Source organism: Arvicola amphibius, chromosome 4 (genome assembly GCF_903992535.2).
Source record: "Arvicola amphibius chromosome 4, mArvAmp1.2, whole genome shotgun sequence".
NCBI lineage: Eukaryota > Metazoa > Chordata > Mammalia > Rodentia > Cricetidae > Arvicola > Arvicola amphibius.
The window spans coordinates 36,344,275-36,363,994 of record NC_052050.1 but is presented as its reverse complement, the minus strand read 5'-3'; the positions used below and the strand labels follow the sequence as shown (position 1 = coordinate 36,363,994).

The window sequence follows — 19,720 nt, the reverse complement described above, 5'->3', positions numbered from 1 at the left end:
CCAAAACTACAGAGAAACCCTGTCTTGAAAAACCAAAAAAAAAAAAAAAAAAAAAAAAAAAAGAGCACTTGTTGCACTGTCAAAGGGCCAAGTTCAATTCCAGCAACCATGTGATGGTTAATGATCATCTGAAACTGGTTCCAGAAGATCCGAAGCCCTTTTCTGACCTCTATGGATGCTACACCCATGCACATGAAATAAAAAAATAATAATAAATATTTAAAATAGCTAAATCCCTATTGAAGTTGTCAGTGATAGCAAGGTCAGTGTCTGAGAAGCTCCAGGTATAGCCAGAGTTCCTTACAGATAGCAAGACCTCAGCAGGTGAGACAGGTATTGCATAAACAAAGATTTCCACCACCCACCCAGCTGCCTCTCCCTTTTCACAGAACTGTCTGAGGGGTTCTTTGGACTGTAAGCACCTTTGCCTACATTCACCTATCGAAGAGTTACTGAACATTAAGCACATCCTGGTCTCTAGACTGCAGACTAGGCGTAGATGCTATGGGAAGGAGCACAGTGAGAAATGCAGTATACATTTTGACCTTAGTCTCTAAACAAAGGAAGACAGTAAGTTAGAGAGGCCATAGCTCAGCAAAGTACCTGAAAACTCAGCTCCTGGACAAAGAATTGTTCACAAGAGTACTTGGGACTGAGGTAGAACCTGGCTTAAGATCAACACATGTGCCTTAGTCCCAGCACTCAGGATCTCTGTGAGTTTGAGGCCAGTGTGGTCTACAGTCAGTTCCAGGACTAAAACCTACAGGAAATCCTGTCTCAAAAAAAAAAAAAAAAAAAAAAAAAAAAGGTTAACGCAAACAGCTCAATAATGTTTCACCGAGTAGCCATTATGGCCATTGACTAGGCCTGCCTTTTTGCTTTATTTTTTCTTTAACATTTAATTAGTTAGTTGTGGGTGGAGCAGCACTGTACGCAATACCATGTAGAGGTCAGAGGATAACCCTTGGGAACCAGTTCTCTCTTCCAACATGTGAATCCTAGGGGTAGAACTCTGATCATCAGGTTTGGCAGTGAGAGCCTTTACCTGTTGAGCATCTTGTTGGTCTTTTGTTTTGTTTGTATTTTTTCTGTATGAGGAATTAAACCCAGAGCCCTGAATGTGCTGTACAGACTTGCTACCAATGAACTCTATTACATTCCCAGTTCTCATTTTATTTTTTAATTTTGAGGGAAGGTCTCGATAAGTTGACCGGAATGGCTTTGAACTCACTCATATAGTTCAACCCTCTTCTGGCTTCCATGGGCACTAGACATGCCTGCAACCCAAATACCTATACACATATTAAAACAAAATAAACTTTAAAAAGTACCTACTTCTCTGTGGACAGGATATAAAATTTATTAATTTGTTTGTTTGTTTATTTAGTGAGGGAGAGGCCTACTTCCAGGTATAGTCAGGAGGAGGGCCATTTCTTCTGCCCCCATATTAATTGGGTGACGTATTTCCATCCACAATACACCTTACACAGAAAGGGAAACTAAGTTGCCTGGGTTCAGTCCCGGCACTGGAAACTCAACTTCTTTGCATATTGGACTGAGAGTATGACTGAGTGATAGACTGCTTGCCTGGCACTCACAAGGCCCTGAGTTCAATTCTTAGCACCACCAGAGTTAAATAACTAATCAAACCCCAAGTCAATAGTGAAAAATAATAAAATAGAAAACAGAATAATAGAAAAAATGAGTGAATTCCAAGGACTTTTTTGTTTTTGAGGTGTGGGGATTGAGCCTCAGATCGTATATAAGCAAGGCAAATATTCTACCACTAAGCCACATTCCCAGCAAACTGCTTTTGAAAAGTAGTTAACATCTATACCCACATGGTGCACATACATGTGTGTGTACACATAAAATTAGGTAAACTAATCTTAAAAAAAAAAAAGATTTAATTTGGTAATATTCTTGCCAAGAAAGCACCAGACCTGGACAGCTTCACTTATAAATTCTACCAGACATTAAAAAGAAAAAGCCTGGCAGTGGTAGCCTGCGCCTTTAATCCCAGGACTTTGGAGAGAGGCAGATGGATCTCAGTGAGATCGAGGCCGGCATGGTCTACAAAGTGAGTTCCAAGACAGCCAGGAGTGTTACACAGAGAAACCCTGTCTCAAAAAACCAAAAAGAAGAAAAAGAAGAAGAAGAAGCAGCAGCAGCAATGTTATAAATTCTCTGAGTCTACAGAAAAAGGAAATGAGTGAGCACCTCCAACCTAATGGATTTGTTAGGAAGGGGTGGGGCAAGGGCTTGGAATACAGCTGAGCTATAAAGTGATCACCTAACACGCAGGAGGTATAAATGAACTATGTATTGTGGTCCACACCTATAATCCTAGCCCTTGGGAGGTAGGAGCAGGGAGAGCAGAATTCAAGGTTTTCCTCCTGCTGCACTGTAAATTCAAGGCCAGCCTGAACTACAGAGTGAGTTCCCTGATAGCCAGGGCTACACAGAGAAACCTTGTGCTGGGGGTGGAGATAGATGTAGCTAGCTGGACATGTAATTTTTTTTTTAAAGACAAGGTTTCTCTGTGTAACAGCTTTGACTTTCCTGTCCTGGAACTTGCTCTGTAGACCAGGTTGGCCTTGAACTCACCCTAGTGCTGGGATTAAAGGTGTGCACCACCATTTGCCAGGCTAGGATAGTATAAGTCTTTAAGGCACTGGGAAATGAGAAGCAGGTAAACTTCTCTAAGGTCAAGGCCAGCCTGGTCTACAAAGAAAGTTCCAGGCTAGCAAGGACTACATAGTGAGGTGCTATCTCAAAAATAGAGCTGGGCAGTGGTGGTGCACACCTTTAATCTCAGCACTTGGGAGGCAGAGGCAGGAGGATCTCTGTGAGTTCGAGGCCAGCCTGGTCTACAGGAGCTAGTTCCAGGATAGGCTCCAAAACTACAGAGAAACCCTGTCTTGGAAAATGAAAAGGTGGGAGGGTGGGAGGGAGGAAGGGAGGGAGGGAGGGAGGGAGGGAGGGAGGGAGGGAGAAGAAAAAGAAAGAACAAACTGGACAATGGTGGTGCACATCTTTGATGCCAGAATTTGGGAGGCAGAAGCAAGCAGATTTCTGTGAGTTCAAGGCCAACTTGGTCTACAGAGTAATTTATTGGACAGGCTCTAAAGCTACGCAGAGAAACCAATAAATAAATATATAAACTAGATATGATAAATAAAAAACAGATATAAACCCTGCATCTCCGGGGCTTTGTAAGAAAATATACAGAAAGTCTACTGTAGGATTACAGCTGTTAGGCCTCAGAGATGGGGAGTAGCCTGAGCTTGGGGTTTGGGGAGGGTATTTCTCCTGTACTCCAGCCTCTTTCCTTAGTGCATCTTCTGAGCTGAGAGGCACAGAGGTGTGCACCCCCACTTTACAGATGGGAAATGCCTTGCCCAAGGCCACGGCTAAATGCAGTGTTCTTCAAGAATTTGGGCAGGCAGCAACACATGATGAAGGAAAGCACTCTAGTGGGCACCTCTTTGGTTCTGTAGTGGAAGGGAGTGAGGGTGAGCGCACTGTCCACGTGGCTGGAGGGAGTGAGGGCGAGCGCACTGTCCACGTGGCTGGAGGGAGTGAGGGTGAGCGCACTGTCCACGTGGCTAGAGGGAGTGAGGGTGAGCGCACTGTCCACGTGGCTGGAGGGAGTGAGGATGAGCCCACTGTCCACGTGGCTGGAGGGAGTGAGGGTGAGGACACTGCACGTGGCTGTTTTTGCTACAGACATGGACATCCCGCTGCCTGATGAAGTTCTATGCTGTGGTGGCCGCCTCACCTACTTCCTGTGAGAATCACAAGATCGCAGAGAGGATAGAGCAGCGGATCCTGAACTCCAACCCTGTTATGGAAGCTTTTGGTGAGCTTGATGTCCTCTGCACTGTATTCCAGTTCAATTTCCTCTGGGATTCGCCACCTCTAGGAAACAGGTAGTGCTTTAAGACCTCTCTCTGGCCAGGCGCTGGTGGTGCACACTTTTAATCCCAGTACTCAGGAGGAAAAGGCAGCTGGATCTCTGTGAGTTCAAGGCTAGCCTGGTCTACAGAGTTCCAAGATAATCAGGACTGTTTCACAGAGAAACCTTGTCTCAAAAAATCACAAAAAAAAAGGAAAGAAAAAGAAAGAAGGAGAGAGAGAGAAAGAGAGAGAGAGAGAGAGGAAGAAGAAGAAGAAAAAGTATCTCTCTCTGCTCTCTCTGGGCTAGAAAATGACTGTCCTTTACCTAAGTCCCAACCCCTTTCCAGATTTCCTCAGCTTCCTTATATTAGAGGTGCTTATATAAAGCAGTCGGACAGAGTGTCTTGGCTCATCTGGTTCCAATCTTATCTCTCCATTCAGTTTCCTAATGTTCCAAAAAGGAAATTTCTCAAAGGTGGCATAGCTTTATTTTGAGGGGGGAGTGTTTTGGTTTGATTTATTTATTTTGTATTTTGTTTGTTTTGTTTTGTTTTTGTTTTTGAGACAGGGGTCTTGCTATGTAGCCCTGGCTGTCCTGGATATCTGCCAGCCTCTACCTCCAATTAAAGACGCGCACCACTCTACCTAGCAGAACCATTAGTGTCCATGTTGGGTCTCGAGTCCACATGTTGTACCTGTGTCTTAAATCAATAGTGACAACTTCCTTTCACCTCTTCCTGTCAAAGCAGAAAGTTCCTGACTGGGGCTGGAAAGATGGCTCAGTAGTGAAAAGCATTTGTTGCAGGCCAGGCAGTGGTGGCGCACGGCTTTAATCACAGCACTCAGGAGGCAGAGGCAGGTGGATCTCTGTGAGTTCAAGGCCAGCTTCATGGAACAGGGCAAGTTCCATTTGTTGCTCTTGCACAGGACCTGAGTTCAGTTCCCAGCACCCACATGGTGACTCACAACCATCCTGTAACCAGTTCCAAGGGATCAACCACCTCTTTGACCTTTTGCAGGCACCAGGCATACACGTGGTACACACATATGAATGCAGATAGAACACTCATACACATAAAAAACAGCCCCACTGTGCCTAGGCTTACTCATTCCTGTTCCTAGTTGGGAAATACTTCTAAATTTCTTGAACCCCATTTACCAAAGCCTTAGTGCCCATTCCTCAATCCTGACCACCATGACATGGAAATTAACCAAGTGGCTTTTAGGTGACTAGAGATAGGAACAGACACAGCAGCTCATGAGAATTCTGCAAACCTGGGGGAGTGGGTATAAACACAGATGTGATCTCTAGGGAACGCGTGCACACTGAGGAATAACAACAGCAGTCGCTTTGGGAAGTTCATCCAGCTCCAGCTGAACAGGTAATAGCTACTGCCGTCCAGCACATGGGACAGCAGAGACGGGGAATGGAAGCAGCTGGGGCAGCCACCAACCTGGGTCATTCCCACGGGCAAAACTCTACTTGTAGCTTGTTTGTTGTGTGTATGGGTTTCTTGAGCACAGTAAACTCTTGAGGTGTCCTTTTTTAACCTAGAAAACCACAGCTTCTGTGACCTTAGTGCTCTTACGGCCTGTGTGCTCATGCTGGCTTCTCTTGCTCAGAAATTTCTTGTTAAAATGCCTCTTTGATATAACCCTGTGCTAGGGCATCAGCTCCTACCTTGAAATGGGTCAAAGTGATAATGCAGAGGTGTTTGCCATGCCTACCTGAGCTCCATGCAAGAGAATACCCCAGAACATTCAAAGCCATTTTGAGTTTGTTGCTTGAGGCAAAGTCTCACAGAACCCAAGTTAACTTGAACTCATGCTTCTCCTGGCTACTGTACCTGGCTTCCTAAGGACATTCGGGATGTTCCCAACCCAAGAAGAGGTTGGAAGGGATTTGCTAGGTGGCAGTTGTACAGATGAAGGGATAATGACGCACTCTGCCTCTGTGTGCCAGAGCCCAGCAGATGATGGGAGCTGCGGTCCAGACCTACCTCCTAGAGAAAACGCGTGTGGCTTGTCAGGCCTCCAGTGAGAGGAACTTCCACATCTTCTACCAGGTCTGTGCCAGGTGGTGTACACTCTGCCACAAGCAGGACTGGGTGGCTCATCCCTCCACCCCAGCATGCTCCACTCCTGGCCCCTTGCTTGCTCTCAAGCAGAGCTGCTCACCAGTCACAGTTTGGGCCTAGAGGTATGTTTTTCTGCCTCTTTCACATCAGAAGGCCCTCTAGGCAGGGATTCTGTCTTCTAAATGGAAGCCATATCACCTGCATTAGACTGAGGGTCCTTCTAAGATGGAAACAGTTTCCCATAACAGCTTGAGGGCTGTTCTGGGATTGTATTTCTTCCTGGACTGGGCTTGTCCAGGGCATTGGTAGGGCTCCTTGCACCCAGACTAGGAGCTTCTTTAGGTAAGGGGATATACCCCGGCAAGAGTCATGCATTCTGCGTCAGAGTGCCAGCTTTCCAGGAAGACCACTTTTGTCCATCAGGATGAGACATCCCACTCGGTGTTTTCTTTTACCCCATGCCCTGTGCTTACTTTGGGGAACTCTTAGCCTGGCAATGTCACTGGCATTTCTTACTCCTCATTTTAACCCCAGGCCTGAATGTCCTCCCACTCTGCAGATTTGCAAAGGAGCCACCCAGGATGAAAGACTCCAGTGGTACCTCCCTGAGGGAGCTGTCTTCTCCTGGCTACCCAATCCAGAAAATAGTTTGGAAGGTAGGAGGAGCCTCCTTAGTACCCTAGACTGCCCCCAAAGCCCCACCCATTCTGCCCAGGGCCTGTCTTCCCTCCCGCACTGAACCTGCTGACCACTGGGCTGTGACATGGATTCTTTTCAGAGGATTGTTTCGAGTTGACCAGAGAGGCCATGCTCCATTTGGGCATCGACACCCCCACCCAGAACAACATCTTTAAGGTCAGAAGAAAAGCCATGCTACTTACACTTAGAGGCGATGGTAGCCCTTTTCATGGATTGTCCCTGGACTTGGGACTCTCTCTCCACAAGTGTCTAGGACTTCAGGCCTCACAGGACCATGTCCAAGGAGCTGGCCACCACTGTGAGGAGCCTGGAGACAGGTGCTAGACTGGGCCATAGGGTCAGTGACACACCATATAGTACTTAGTAATGAACATGGCACAGTGACTCACACTCCCAGAGCACAAGGACCTTAGGGCAGGTTTTATTACAGTAACAAGAATAGAGAGACAATCTTTCCTTTTTTGTCTAACACTTTAAAGCTTAGAAGTTATGTTCACACCTCTTAGCTCACTTGATTTTATCAACAATCTTTTGTTCATGGAGATTATTTCCATTTTATACTTGAGAAAATCAGTGGTGAAAAAACCTACCTGAGCCAGGCAATGGTGGTACACGCCTTTTAATCTCAGCACTCGGGAGGCAGAGGCAGGCGGATCTCTGTGAGTCTACAGAGCGAGTTCCAGAACAGGCTCCAAAACTACACAGAGAAGCCCTGTCTTGTAAAACAAACAAATAAAAGGAAAGAAAAAGAAAAGAAACCTACCCAAGACACAACTAAGTGATAAAGTTGGTTCCAGGCATTGTCATTCCAGTGCCCACCTCTTCCTCCACTCTGTCCTCTGCCTCTCCCTCTGGGAGCCCAGTGAGCTAGCCTTCTCCTCCTCACTGCCTTTCTACCTTCGCTGAAGACCAGTTGCTTCCCTTACTCCCTCAACTCGAGAGCTACCGGATGCAGTGTATAAGGTGGGCTGAGGACAGACAGGGAAGCCACTGAAGGAAGATGGGGATATTGGTGGCCTCCACATGCTGTTTAGGAAGCTGAGGTATCAGACCCAGTATGGACACTTCTAGGTAGGAGTTTGTGAAGGACAGTACATGGAGCTAGGCTAGAGGGGGTGGATAGCAGTAGGAGTCGGCATAAGTGCTGTTTGAGGGTGTTACGACATTCTTATTTGGCTGGAAAGACACCATGATCAGGAAGGTGGTTTTCTCAGGGCAAGGCTCATCCATTTCACTGAAAGTGTTATGACCCTGTACCATATACCATAGCCATGCTACCCAGTGGGCATAGCTGCCCTCTCCCAGGGTAGTTCTGAGCCAGAAGACTAATAGCCTATAGAAATTATCTGTCTGAGCCGGGTGATGGTGGTGCATGCCTTTAATCCCAGCACTCGGGAGGCAGAGATTGGCGGATCTCTGTGAGTTCAAGACCAGCCTGGCCTACAGAGCTAGTTCCAGGACAGGCTCCAAAGCCACAGAGAAACCCTGTCTCGAAAAAACAAAAACAAAAAAAGAAAATATCTGTCTGGGGCCAGACAACAATGGCAGGAAAGGCTCTGCTCTCTTAATATGAGATCCAAGGGTTTCCAAACTTCTTTACCAAGTGTTCTCCTTGCCATCATAACTTCTGGAAATTACTTCTGGAAATCACTGAAAGCAAAGGCAGAAGGGTAGCACCTACTATCACAGCCCAGTAATGCTGAGAAAGGGTTCCAGGAAGCCATGCCTAAGCCCCATTAGGCAGAAATGACACCGACCCATAAATAAGGGGACAGTACGCCCACATGGACTGTTCATGAAGGGAGAGGAATGGGGACAGAGGATAGATGGAGGTAGGGCCTACTGGCTGCTCTGGGAGGCATCTGAAGTCTCACTGCCTAGACTAATCTTGGCCTAGGCTCAACATTAACCTCTCCTATCTGTTATGGGCATCTTCGTGACATGTACCTCGGGATGTGGAAGAGATTGTCTTGGGATGCTCTAACGTATGAAATCTTGTCTGATGGAGGTAGACAGTGGGACAGTCATCAGGAGCTCCCTTCCTCCTCTGTTGTTGCAACATCAGCATGAGGACTCAGTGTTTTCACTCCCCTGCTTCCTGACCACCCCTTCTGCCTTCAGGTCCTCGCTGGACTGCTGCACCTTGGCAATGTCCATTTTGCTGACTCAGAGGATGAAGCCCAGCCCTGCCAACTGATGGATGGTTCCAAAGGTGAGAGACAAGGATGGTGGGATGCACCTGACAGGAGAGTGACTACCGTTATTGAGGTGCGGTGGGAAGCTGAACTTTTCAATCTGGCATCGTTGATTAGCCATCTGCTGAAGGGCCTGCCATGGCCTTTGGTGAAGCCAACTCTGTCTTCTCCATCTTACAATAAGAAAATCGGTCAGGTGGTTTAGAAATTATTTGTCCAGTTGTAATTCTGTGGCTTCAAGTCCTGTCTCTGCCATGGAAGGAGGCCTGTGGCAAGCCTCTTAGAACCTAGGCTTCCTCCATCCACTCAGTTCCAATGGAGGGTGTTTGCTTAAGGAGGACTCTCCTCCCAGCCTCTGTCAGGACAGCAGCCACACTGCTGCAGCTCTCAGAGGACATGCTACTGGAGACTATGCAGATTCGAACCATCAAGGCAGGCAAGCAGCAGCAAGTGTTCCGGAAGCCGTGCTCCCGAGCTGAGTGTGACACCCGCAGAGACTGTCTGGCCAAACTGATCTATGCACGGTGAGCAGTTTACCCTGGGCCTTCACTTCCCATGGGTTCTTAGACTGTCTGAAGTTGAACTAAACTGTCAGGCAATGGATGGAGGCCCAAGATGGAGGGTTCTGAATAAAGCAGGGACTCCAGGAGATGACAGGGCATAGTTCCTAGGTTTGCCCTAAACACTGCCTTTAGCCTCTGTGCTTGTTTTGAATGGAGAAGTTGCCACGTTCCTGACCGAGATTCAGCTCATTGTTCAAGTACAAGAGCCTGCTTTGACCTTAGCCATAAGTGAGGAAAGCCTGCTCAGCTCCCCTTGGCAAAGCAAGCCCCCCAAAGGTGATCTCCTCCTTTACAGCACAGGTTCAGACTGTTGAATGGGGATAGGCTCCTCTGTCTCCTGCACCCTGGTTCCTAAGGTTATTCACCTGGGGAGTTGGAGAGACAGCAGTGGAGCCAGAGCTCAGCTCAGAGTCAGGGCCAGCAAGACATGCAGCAGGCAGGAGCAGCACAGCAGGGAAGGTGGGTCCTGGCCTTGCTTTCTTGGGACATAACAGGCTTCTCCATCCTCTGGACCATATGGTCAAGGATTACCTCATCTTGAGTTCTGAGAACCTTCAGAGTGCCTTGTAAAGGTTGTCAGGGGCTCAGAATCCCGAGATTATCTATGACCACTATATGTGTGTGCATGTCAGATCTTGGATAACCCTGTTGAGAGCCAAGAATCTGAAGTCTTCCTCAGCCCATGGCAACTAGAGACAGGTACTGCTGCCTCAAAGCAGGTTTTAGGTCAAAAGTTGGGGGACTTTTGTTTTTGGGGTTTTTTTTTTTTTTTTTTTTTTTTTTTTTTTTTTTTTTTTTTTTTTTTTTTTTTTTCGAGACAGGGTTTCTCTGTGGCTTTGGAGCCTGTCCTGGAATTGGGGGGTTATTTTGAGACAGGGTCTCACTCTGTAGCTCTGGCTGACTTAGAACTCGCTATCAGTGCTGTGATTAAAATGTTACTACTTACTAAATAGAGATATTTAGCAGGGGTTGCTGGTTCCATTGCAGAGTCTGTATATAGGCCCTGTTTCCTACTGATGTAGGAAAGAAGTCCCTGAACCGTGTCATGCTTGTTGCCAGCTTGTATCGAAGTTTCATTTTCTTTTTTTTAAATGAGCTTATTTATTTTTATTTTATATGGATTGATTTTTTTATGTCTATGTGAAGGTGTCAGATCCCCTGGAGTTGGAGATACAGACAGTTGTGAACTGTCATGTGGGTGCTAGGAATTGATCCTGGGTCCTCTGGAAGAGCAGCCAGTGCTGTTAACCTCTGAGCCATCTCTCCAGCTCCCAGAAATTTCATGTTCTGTGGGCTAGTGACAGTTCCAGAGTAGAGAACACCATTATTCTTGTGACGGGACCACTTGTGTGGGATTGAGTAGGATGTGGCAGCTCCTTAAGCGTTTTTCAGGGGAATTAGATGCAGTCAGCTCCTTGCTAGCCCAGCTGGGACCTGCCAGTAGCCTCTTCTAGTCGCAGCATCAGCCGTGATGGGCTTCATGACTAATGCAGACCCAGGAGCCTGTGCTGTCCTGTGCTGTCTTGCTATGAGGACAGCTCGGGTCTTTGTATGCCTGGAAATGTCTGTGTCTAGAGCCTGCCTCTGCAGCAGGTCAAGACTGCATAAGCCAGAAACAAGAGGATTTAGCCTTTGGCCCGGTAGGTTCAGAACACAGGGCCTTCTGGCATGTCGCACCCTTCCTGAGAGAGCAGTTTCACCAGTCCCACTCTTTCCCATCAACAGGCTGTTCGACTGGCTGGTATCAGTGATCAACAGCAGCATCTGTGCAGACTGCAACTCGTGGACTGCCTTCATAGGTAGCAAGGCTCACCCTGCCACGAGCCCTCCAGAAAAGCAGCTGGACCCTGGGTAGAGGGAGGGTCTCTGGGTCACCTGTGTACCTCTGAGCAGCTCCTTTCTCCTCTCAGCCAGTGTCCTCATCCATCCATCCAGGAGTTTGGTGATATTTCTACATTTGATTGCCCACAAATGACATGTCCATGGCTCTCCAGACAGACCAGATTATGCATTGTACCTTTTATCCTAGAGACTTAGCTCCAATCCCAGAAGGGTAGTCAGAGCTAGAGTGGGAGACACAGTTGAGATCGGTGTTGTACTCTTGGGTTGGGTGAGTCGAATAGGGGAAGGAAGTAAAACCTAGGGGTGCTGACACAATTTGCTTAAAGAGAGGCATCAGCTAGGCTGGTGAGATTGGGGTCCTCTGAACTCGGTTGTTTCAGAGATCATTTCCTGCTATCACACAAAAAAATGGGACCTGATATCCTCAAGGAGGAGCCTATTGGGGCCAGAGGTTACAGACTCAAAAGTATGCTAGTGCCTGGGCTGCCCCTTCATTCAAAATTTTTTGGCTTTCTGCCTGCTCTGACTTAGCATGGGGCATGGGAAGAGGTCCTGGGTCCTACCCTGGGTGGGTGGTGGGAACAGAAGACAGCGATCATTCAACCTTATCCCAAGGCTTCTAAGTATGAGACCTCAGCAAGGGTCCAGCCACTTGGGGTCCTGTAGTTGCCCTCTTTACCCCCTGTGGCTGCCCCATGGTTCTCTCCTGTCTCCAAAGGTCTGCTAGATGTGTATGGGTTTGAGTCATTCCCTGACAACAGTCTGGAACAGCTGTGCATCAACTATGCCAATGAGAAGCTACAGCAGCACTTTGTGGCTCACTACCTCAAGGCTCAGCAGGTGAGGTGTGGGGCAAGGCAGGTCATCCTTCTGGATCCTCTGCCTCTTCCTGGCCCCAGTCATGACTAGACACCTTTGTTCCTATCTTATTAATTGATAAGTAATAACAATGTAAGAAAGTGTTTTAATGTATTTTTGTTCCTTCCTTAATGCTGTTCTGGAACTTTCTCCCACTGCACCCCTGCCCAGGAGGAATATGCAGTTGAGGGCCTGGAGTGGTCGTTTGTCAACTATCAGGACAACCAGACCTGTTTAGATCTCCTCGAGGGGAGCCCCATCAGCATTTGTTCCCTCATAAATGAGGTAGGGAGGTTCAGCCAGTGAGCCAAGCAGCACTTTTTGGGGCCTTGGTGACTGATTTATGTGCTCTTTTGTCTGTCTCTCTCCCGCATCTGCAAATAAGTGTGCTAATCCCTGTGCTCCCCCCCCCCCCACGCGCGCGCCCATGCACACACATGCTGGAGTTGATATAATGCCTGTGTTACAACTCTACTGCCATGGGTCCAGACACTGAGGAAGGTGAAGATGTGGTAAGACTCATCATGATGACCACCCGCTCCCCCTACAGGAATGCCGTCTTAATCGGCCGAGCAGTGCAGCACAACTACAGACGCGCATCGAGAGTGCTCTGGCAGGCAAGCCCTGCCTGGGCCTTAATAAGCTCAGCCGGGAGCCCAGCTTTGTGGTTGTGCATTTCGCGGGACCTGTGCGGTACCACACAGAAGGCCTGGTGGAGAAGAACAAGGTGGGCCTAGGCCAGAGCATGTGGGTCCTGGGTAAAAAAGCCGAATCCCTGCACAAAGTAGTTCCTAACTGGCATCCTCTTTCTCCTGAGTCTCCTCAAAATCTAGGCTCACCTTCTTGAGCCCTACCTAAGATGCTGGCTAGTCCATCCTGACCTGCCTGGAAGCGGCCTGTGTCTCTTCTTAGCCAGCAGACCCACTCTACTTGGGACTCCAGCCTGCCCTTCCAAGAAGTCCCGCACTCGGGTAGAGGTGCCAGAGCAGCAGCTAGTACTAGGAAGCAGCTCACCTACCTCCCACCTTTGTTCTTTCCCAATAGGACCCTGTTCCCCCTGAGCTGACTGGGCTTCTGCAGCGATCCCAAGACCCTCTGCTCATGATGCTCTTTCCTGCTAACCCTGAAGAGAAGACCCAGGAGGCACTGTCCGGCCAGAGCAGGGCTCCTGCGTTGACTGTGGTGTCCAAGTTCAAGGTGGGTCTGGTGGTGACGACATGCATGCTGTGTTCACTCTCATAATTGTCTGTTGAGCGCCCCTCAGGATCAGGGCTGTCTGCTAGGGAGCAGTCATGTGCCATTCAGAAATGGCACAGTTTATGTTTCAGTGTAAAGGGCCCATGGGAAACAGGCAAGAGACAGCATGGGATTTAAGAACGTGTCAGGGATGGGGCTCTCACCCTCTGCTCCTGGGGTAGTCAGGGAAGAGTAGCACTTCATAGGGAGCTGTGACTGCCCTGTTCAAACCCTGTGCTTGGCTGGGCCAGAATACCACTTCCCCTGGTATTCTCTGTTTCCTTTGTGTGAAACTTGCACAGGTTGCTCAGCCTCCTGGGACCTCTTGACCACTGCCCTTCCACATCTTGTTCACCCACCCTGCCACTTTTTTTATTTGTTCCTGTTCATATGTTAACCCCTACTTTGCCGTCACCTTGAGGGTACCCTGGGAAACTCATGTTTATTGTCTGAGGAGTGTGCTACTGCCACAGCGTCAGACACTACTGACAGTACCTGCACAGCATGTGTGTTATTAGGCTGACCTGTGACGTAGTAGACTGTCGGAGTCATGTCCCTCTGGCACATAGTATAACAGCAGGGGTGGTGTGAAGCTGTTCTCCTGTGGGAGTGAAGTGGGGAGGAAAGGAGAGGGACAAGCTCCATACCAGAGGCAGTCAGTGAGAGCCACTGGTCAGAGCATCCCTGGACGAAGGTGACAAGTGATGGGTGATTAAACTGCTTTGCACACGTTCTTTAAGAACTTCCAAGGCACATGGGATAGCGCACACCTTTAAACCCAGTACTCGGGAGGCAGAGGCAGGCGGATCTCTGTGAGTTTGAGGCCAGCCTGGTCTACAGTGCAAGTTCTAGGACAGCCAGGGTGGTTATACAGAGAAACCCTGTCTCGGAGTGGGCAGGGATTTCCAGTAGTTCTCAGGGGATATATGGGTCTTGATGTCAAGACTGGGAGGGCCACCAAGGACAAAACATTCCCACTAACCAGAATCCAGCTTATGACCCTGAGTAGCCCCAATCCTGACTCACCCAGGTTTCTGTCTGCAGGCCTCACTGGAACAGCTCCTGCAGGTCCTACATAACACAACACCCCACTACATTCGCTGTATCAAGCCCAACAGCCAGAGTCAGCCACAGACCTTCCTCCAGGAAGAGGTAACTAACCCTCAGCTACAGCTGCCTAGTATCAAACCCCATCTGACAGGGCCTAGGAAACTAAAGGGAAAGCATCTCCAGATGTGACCACAGACAGTCTCTCAGGAGGACCTCCCTGCTCTGGCAGGGCACTCGTGTGTGGTTGTATGTCTGTACATTGCATCAAGCCTAGCCAGCACGGCACATGGGGACTCTAGAACATCTTGCTCCCTGCTCACCTAGCCTATCTCTGACAAGAGACTGAATCTGCTTGGGGCACTGGCTGTTTACGATTTGTTCAACATCTGTGCAGTTCATGAAGTATGGCTATCTTTGGACTGTTAATCTCATTTCTAGTTTACACAAAGGCACTCCTCAGGGTCTCAGGTTCTGAGGGCACAGATGATGTGTGAGTGCTGGACAGCACTGAAGAATGGCCAGCAGTCACCTGGTAAATGTGGCTGCACAGCCAAGGTAACTTGACTGTGTGGTAAAGTTCTGGGTTCAAATCAAGTAAGAATCTTCGCAGTCTCACTTTCCGTGCTTGAGCAGCTCTGATGCTAGAAGAGAATAAAGCAGTTCTGTATTGTGGAGTGAGATCAGCCTGGGAGAGGTGAGAGACAGCCAGGACCACTGCAGACCTTAGCTACATCAGGAGCCAACATCAGACAGGGCCTTTCAGGTCTACCAGACCTTCCAGCAGGGAGATCTTCTGGCCCTCTTGGTTTCTTTTGGTCCCATGGAGACTGACATCTCTGTCAGCCAATCCTGCCTGTCACTGAAGGTCAGGACCAGAGATATGCAAAAGAGATGGTATTTCTGGCCTATAGGTGTTTGCCCTGTCTCCCCACCATTGCAGGTTCTGAGCCAGTTGGAGGCTTGTGGCCTGGTGGAGACCATCCACATCAGTGCTGCTGGCTTTCCTGTCCGGTAAGTAAGCCATATTGCTGTAGGGCCAAAGCCTGGTGGCGCTCAGAGCTTGGGCCAGACAGAGGGAGGAAGGGATGAGGAGAATGGTGGGTCTGTGGCAAAGGGATGGCACCTGTACGTCTAGTCAGTCACTCATTGTGTATTTCTCTGCCCTTGGAGGGCCTACATTCTGTGGAAACAAGAAAATGAAGTATGAGCCAGACACGGTAGCACACTCCTATGACCCCAGCACTTGAGATACTGAAACAGGAAGATCAACACACATCTAAGGCCAGCCTGAGCTACAAGAGCTAGTTCTAAGACATGCTCCAAAACTACAGAGAAACCCTGTCTCGGAAAAAACAACTTTTTTTTTTTTTTTTTTTTTTTTTTTAAGAAAGGGTCTGGGGCTTGACAGATGGTTCAAGGTTAAGAGCACTGGCTACTCTTCAGAAGACTGGGATTCAATTCTAGCACCCACATGGCAGCTTACTGCCATATATAACTCAAGTTCCAGGGGATCTGAAGCTTTCCTTTGGCATCCATAGGTACCAGGCATACACATGGTGCACAGACATACATGCAGGCAAAACTCATACACATAAAGTTTTAAAAAATTTACAAATAAAACTGGGCATGGTGGCACGTGCCTTTAATTGCAGCACTCAAGAGGCAGAGGCAGGCAGATTTCTGTGAGTTCAAGGCCAGCCTGGTCTACAAGGTGAGTTCTGGGACAGCCAGAGCTTACACAGAGAGACCCTACCTTGGGGGAAAAAATAAATTAAAAAAATCAATAAGCAAAAATAAGTGCTTGCTGAGGACCCAAGTTTGGATCTCCAGCATCACTGTTAAAAGCTAGGTATGGTGGGACTGGAGAGATAGATGGCTTGACGACTGAGAGCACTGACTGCTCTTCCAGAAGACCTGGGTTCAATGCCCAGCACCCACATGGCAGCTTACAGCTGTCTATAGCTCTAGTTTCGGGGGATCTGGCACCTTCACAGAAACACATGCAGGCAAAACACCAATGCACATAGATTAAAAATAAATAAAAATCTTTAAAAAAAAAGCGAGATATGGCAACAAGCACCTGTAATCCCAACACTGGGAGGCAGACACAGTAGTCTGTGGACTTGCTGGCCAGCCAGTTTAACCAATCAGTAAGCCCCGGGTTCAATGAGAGACTCAAAAAATAAGGTGGAAAACTACAGAGGAAGGTTTCCAACGTCAGATTGAGGCCTTCACATGTGCAAGCACACACATACTTCCACAGATAACACACACAAGTGTAAAGGACAGCTAGTGCTAGGAAAGAAACAGAATTTGTTGTTGCAGGGAAAATCTGTGGTCTGGTTATCAGTGCAGAGACAGAGGAAAGGGAAGGGCCAGCCTGGGAGGACATAGAACAGAGAACAACCATAACGCTGTCAGGAAGTGAGACACCAATGGTCTGGGCCACAGAGAAGCAGCAACAGTAAATTTAAGAGAACGGGAGTCAGGCACAGCTGGCTGTGAAAGCCTTGGCAGTGTGCCCTGAGTGCGGTGGAAGCTGCATCTTGTATTCTCAGAGAGTTCTTGTGCTACTCACTGAAGTTGGATGCAGAGTTAGGACAGAGGGAGATGAGTGACGTTGCCGGATTAGCTGTGAAGACTGGGAAGCAATAGGCGGACTGGGATATCTAGCTCACAGTAGAGAACTGCACCATCTGCAAGGCGAGTGCTCAGGGAGTCGTCCGCGTCCAGGCTGTAGAGATAACTGCTACTTTCTGGGGCAAGTCTGGGGGGCGGGCAGAGTTGGAGTGTGAAGGAAAAGGGAATTCTCCTGTGGCTTTGTCTGATTTGAGAAGTTCAGAGACAAGCCTCTGAGTCTTAAGAACTGTGCAGGTACATGAGCACCCCAAACCAGCAAGGAGATATGCCATACCACATGAAGTCAGAGGCCGACTTCAGAGGCAAGTTAGTTCCGCCCTCCCACTATATGGGTCTTGAGGATGGAAATGTTGTCTGCAGGCTTCCCACTGAGTGGCCTTGGCATCTCTAGGACACACCCTCCTCCATTCAGGTGGGATGGTCCGGCAGCACTGGCTTTGAGCCCCAGCTGGACACCTGCCTCACAGTCTTTTTCTTTTTGTCTTCTTTGGCTTCCAGGGTCTCTCACCAGAACTTTGTGGAACGATATAAATTACTGAGACGGCTCCGACTTCGCACATCCTCTGGTCTCTGGGGCTTGTGTTCTGCCAAAGGGCCCTCTGGTGAGTGGAGCCCATTTTTTTTTTGTCATATTTTCAACCGTAGGTTACTGAGGATTGAGCTGTACCTTCTCAGAGACGAGGGTCCAAAGACTGATGGTTATAGGTACAATGTTGGGGAACAAATGCCAGCTGACAATGGTGTAGAAAAGTCAGTGATGGCGCACACCTTTAATCCCAGCACTCAGGAGGCAGAAGCAGGTGGATCTCTGTGAGTTCAAGGCCAGCCTGGTCTACAGAGTGAGTTCCAGGACAACTATGGCTGTTACACAGAGAAACCCTGTCTCAAAAAGAAAGAAAGAAAAGGCAGGCAGGCAGAGAGCTTACTCTGATGCAAGGGAGATGTGGAAGTGGAAAGCATTTAGAGGAGGTGGCACGTGGAGATAAATTGGATTAGCTAGGCGACAGCCACTGCACATGACAACATCTGAACAAAAGCTCCCAGGCGTGAGACAGAGCCGTAGGTGTGACAGGGACGGCTAGGGTGCCGGGTGAACTTTATTCCTGGGTAGATGAGGTGGCTGCTTCAGGGGAGAGAGCCAGTGCTCCATCACCTCATGCTCTTCTTCACTCTAGGGGCCTAGGGGCTGTGAGCCACCCAAGGAGAAGCCAGAGCTGTGTGCAGCTATGGGCACACTGGTCAGTGTTGGTAGGCATGGCTCTGTACAGATACAGAGGAAGACAGAAATGGACGATGAACTTGGTGAGAAGAGTAGGCAAAAGGGCAATCTGAGGAATCTGGACCAGCCCTGCATGGCCAGCTTGAGCTCCAGGTCCTAGGAGGCATCAAAGGGGGAGAGGTGTACAAAGCACTAGGGTGAAAGCCAGCCTGTGTCAGAGTGTAGCTGTCCATAACTAAAAATGTGGGAATGTTAAAGGCGGGGGGACAGACACAAGGATTAGGACAAATCTCAGCCCAGCCACAGCTGCTCCCCAACCTCTCAGCCCTTCTGGGCCCCACCAGTAGCTTTCTCTTGGGAGTGTGTCACTCTCCTTCGCCCTCCCCTTCTTTCTCCTCTCTCCACGGTTTGCTCTCCTGTCTCTCTTACCAACAAGCCTCTCTGGGCCCTGGTCCATTTTCTGGATGTCTCTCATCTCTCGTCTCCTGCATCTGCTTTGGTGTCCTCCGTCTCCAAAGAGGCGCTGGGCTGCTAACTGTCAGAGCCCTCAGGTAAATCTTCCCATACAGGAGGCAAGCTTGGGAGGGCTTTCCCACAGTTGGGTATGGTCTTCCTTTTCTTCACTTGACTGTACCTGGTAAGGGGTGGGACCGAGGGAGTAGCCAAGCAGTCTGGGATTCCCTCTCCAGGCTTACAGACCTTGCAGCCAATCCAAGGAGACATGGGGCAGTGGTGGCTTCAGAACAGTCCCAAACAGCCAGGACTGTGAGGGATGTAAGGGGAAAAGAAGAAATGACTAGATTCAGAACAGTAATAAGAGGCTTAGAGAGCTTGAGGGAGACCAAAGCCAAGCTCTTCAGACTCCAGAAGCCTGTGGGAATGAGCAGGCACTGATGAAGCCTTTCTCCCACCCCCAGAGCAGCCTCTCTGTGCCAAGGAGGCCACACTGCAGCCTCTACTACAGGACATTCTCCATGCTCTGCCAGCTTTAATTCAGACAGCGACCACTCCCAGTGACCCAACTGAGACCACACAAGTCCCACTGTACTGTGGCAGGACAAAGATTTTCATGACTGACTCCATGGTAAACTGACTGGGGAATGAGATTATGAGTGCCAGCAGCAAGTGTAGGTCGTTCTCAGGGTAGGGGAGGAGAGGCCAAGCACCTCAATGGACTCCTCTTCTCTCAGCTAGAGCTTCTGGAACGTGGACGTGCCCAGATGCTGGAGCAGTGTGCCCGCTGCATCCAGTGTGGCTGGAGGCGACATCGTCTCCAAAAGCAGGAGAAACAGAGGCGGGCTGCCGTGCTCATTCAGGCAGGTAGGTGGGGCTGATTCCATATGATGGGTCTGACACAGTCCTGACAGGCTGATTTTGAAAAGTGAAAATCATTTGTCCTTTTGTAGTGTCATGAATCAAACCCAGGGCTTCACTCATTCT

At 48.8% G+C, this 19,720-nt stretch overlaps 1 protein-coding gene across 5 annotated transcripts in view; it reads left to right on the top strand.

The window, feature by feature from the left end:
* The window catches only part of Myo19 (myosin XIX), a 32,687-nt gene that overhangs the window by 9,747 nt on the left and 3,220 nt on the right, over positions 1-19,720 (top strand). For 2 of the 5 annotated variants that reach the window (XM_038329135.1, XM_038329134.1), the window contains exons 7-23: positions 3,730-3,862; positions 5,213-5,282; positions 5,864-5,966; positions 6,538-6,634; positions 6,757-6,833; positions 8,799-8,889; positions 9,225-9,396; positions 11,161-11,234; positions 11,996-12,117; positions 12,307-12,420; positions 12,686-12,862; positions 13,180-13,332; positions 14,416-14,523; positions 15,362-15,432; positions 17,560-17,663; positions 19,198-19,364; positions 19,471-19,600. In XM_038329135.1, coding sequence (XP_038185063.1) covers positions 3,730-3,862; positions 5,213-5,282; positions 5,864-5,966; positions 6,538-6,634; positions 6,757-6,833; positions 8,799-8,889; positions 9,225-9,396; positions 11,161-11,234; positions 11,996-12,117; positions 12,307-12,420; positions 12,686-12,862; positions 13,180-13,332; positions 14,416-14,523; positions 15,362-15,432; positions 17,560-17,663; positions 19,198-19,364; positions 19,471-19,600 — 1,963 coding nt within the window. The other 3 variants (XM_038329136.1, XM_038329138.1, XM_042055040.1) reach the window with 3 other exon arrangements.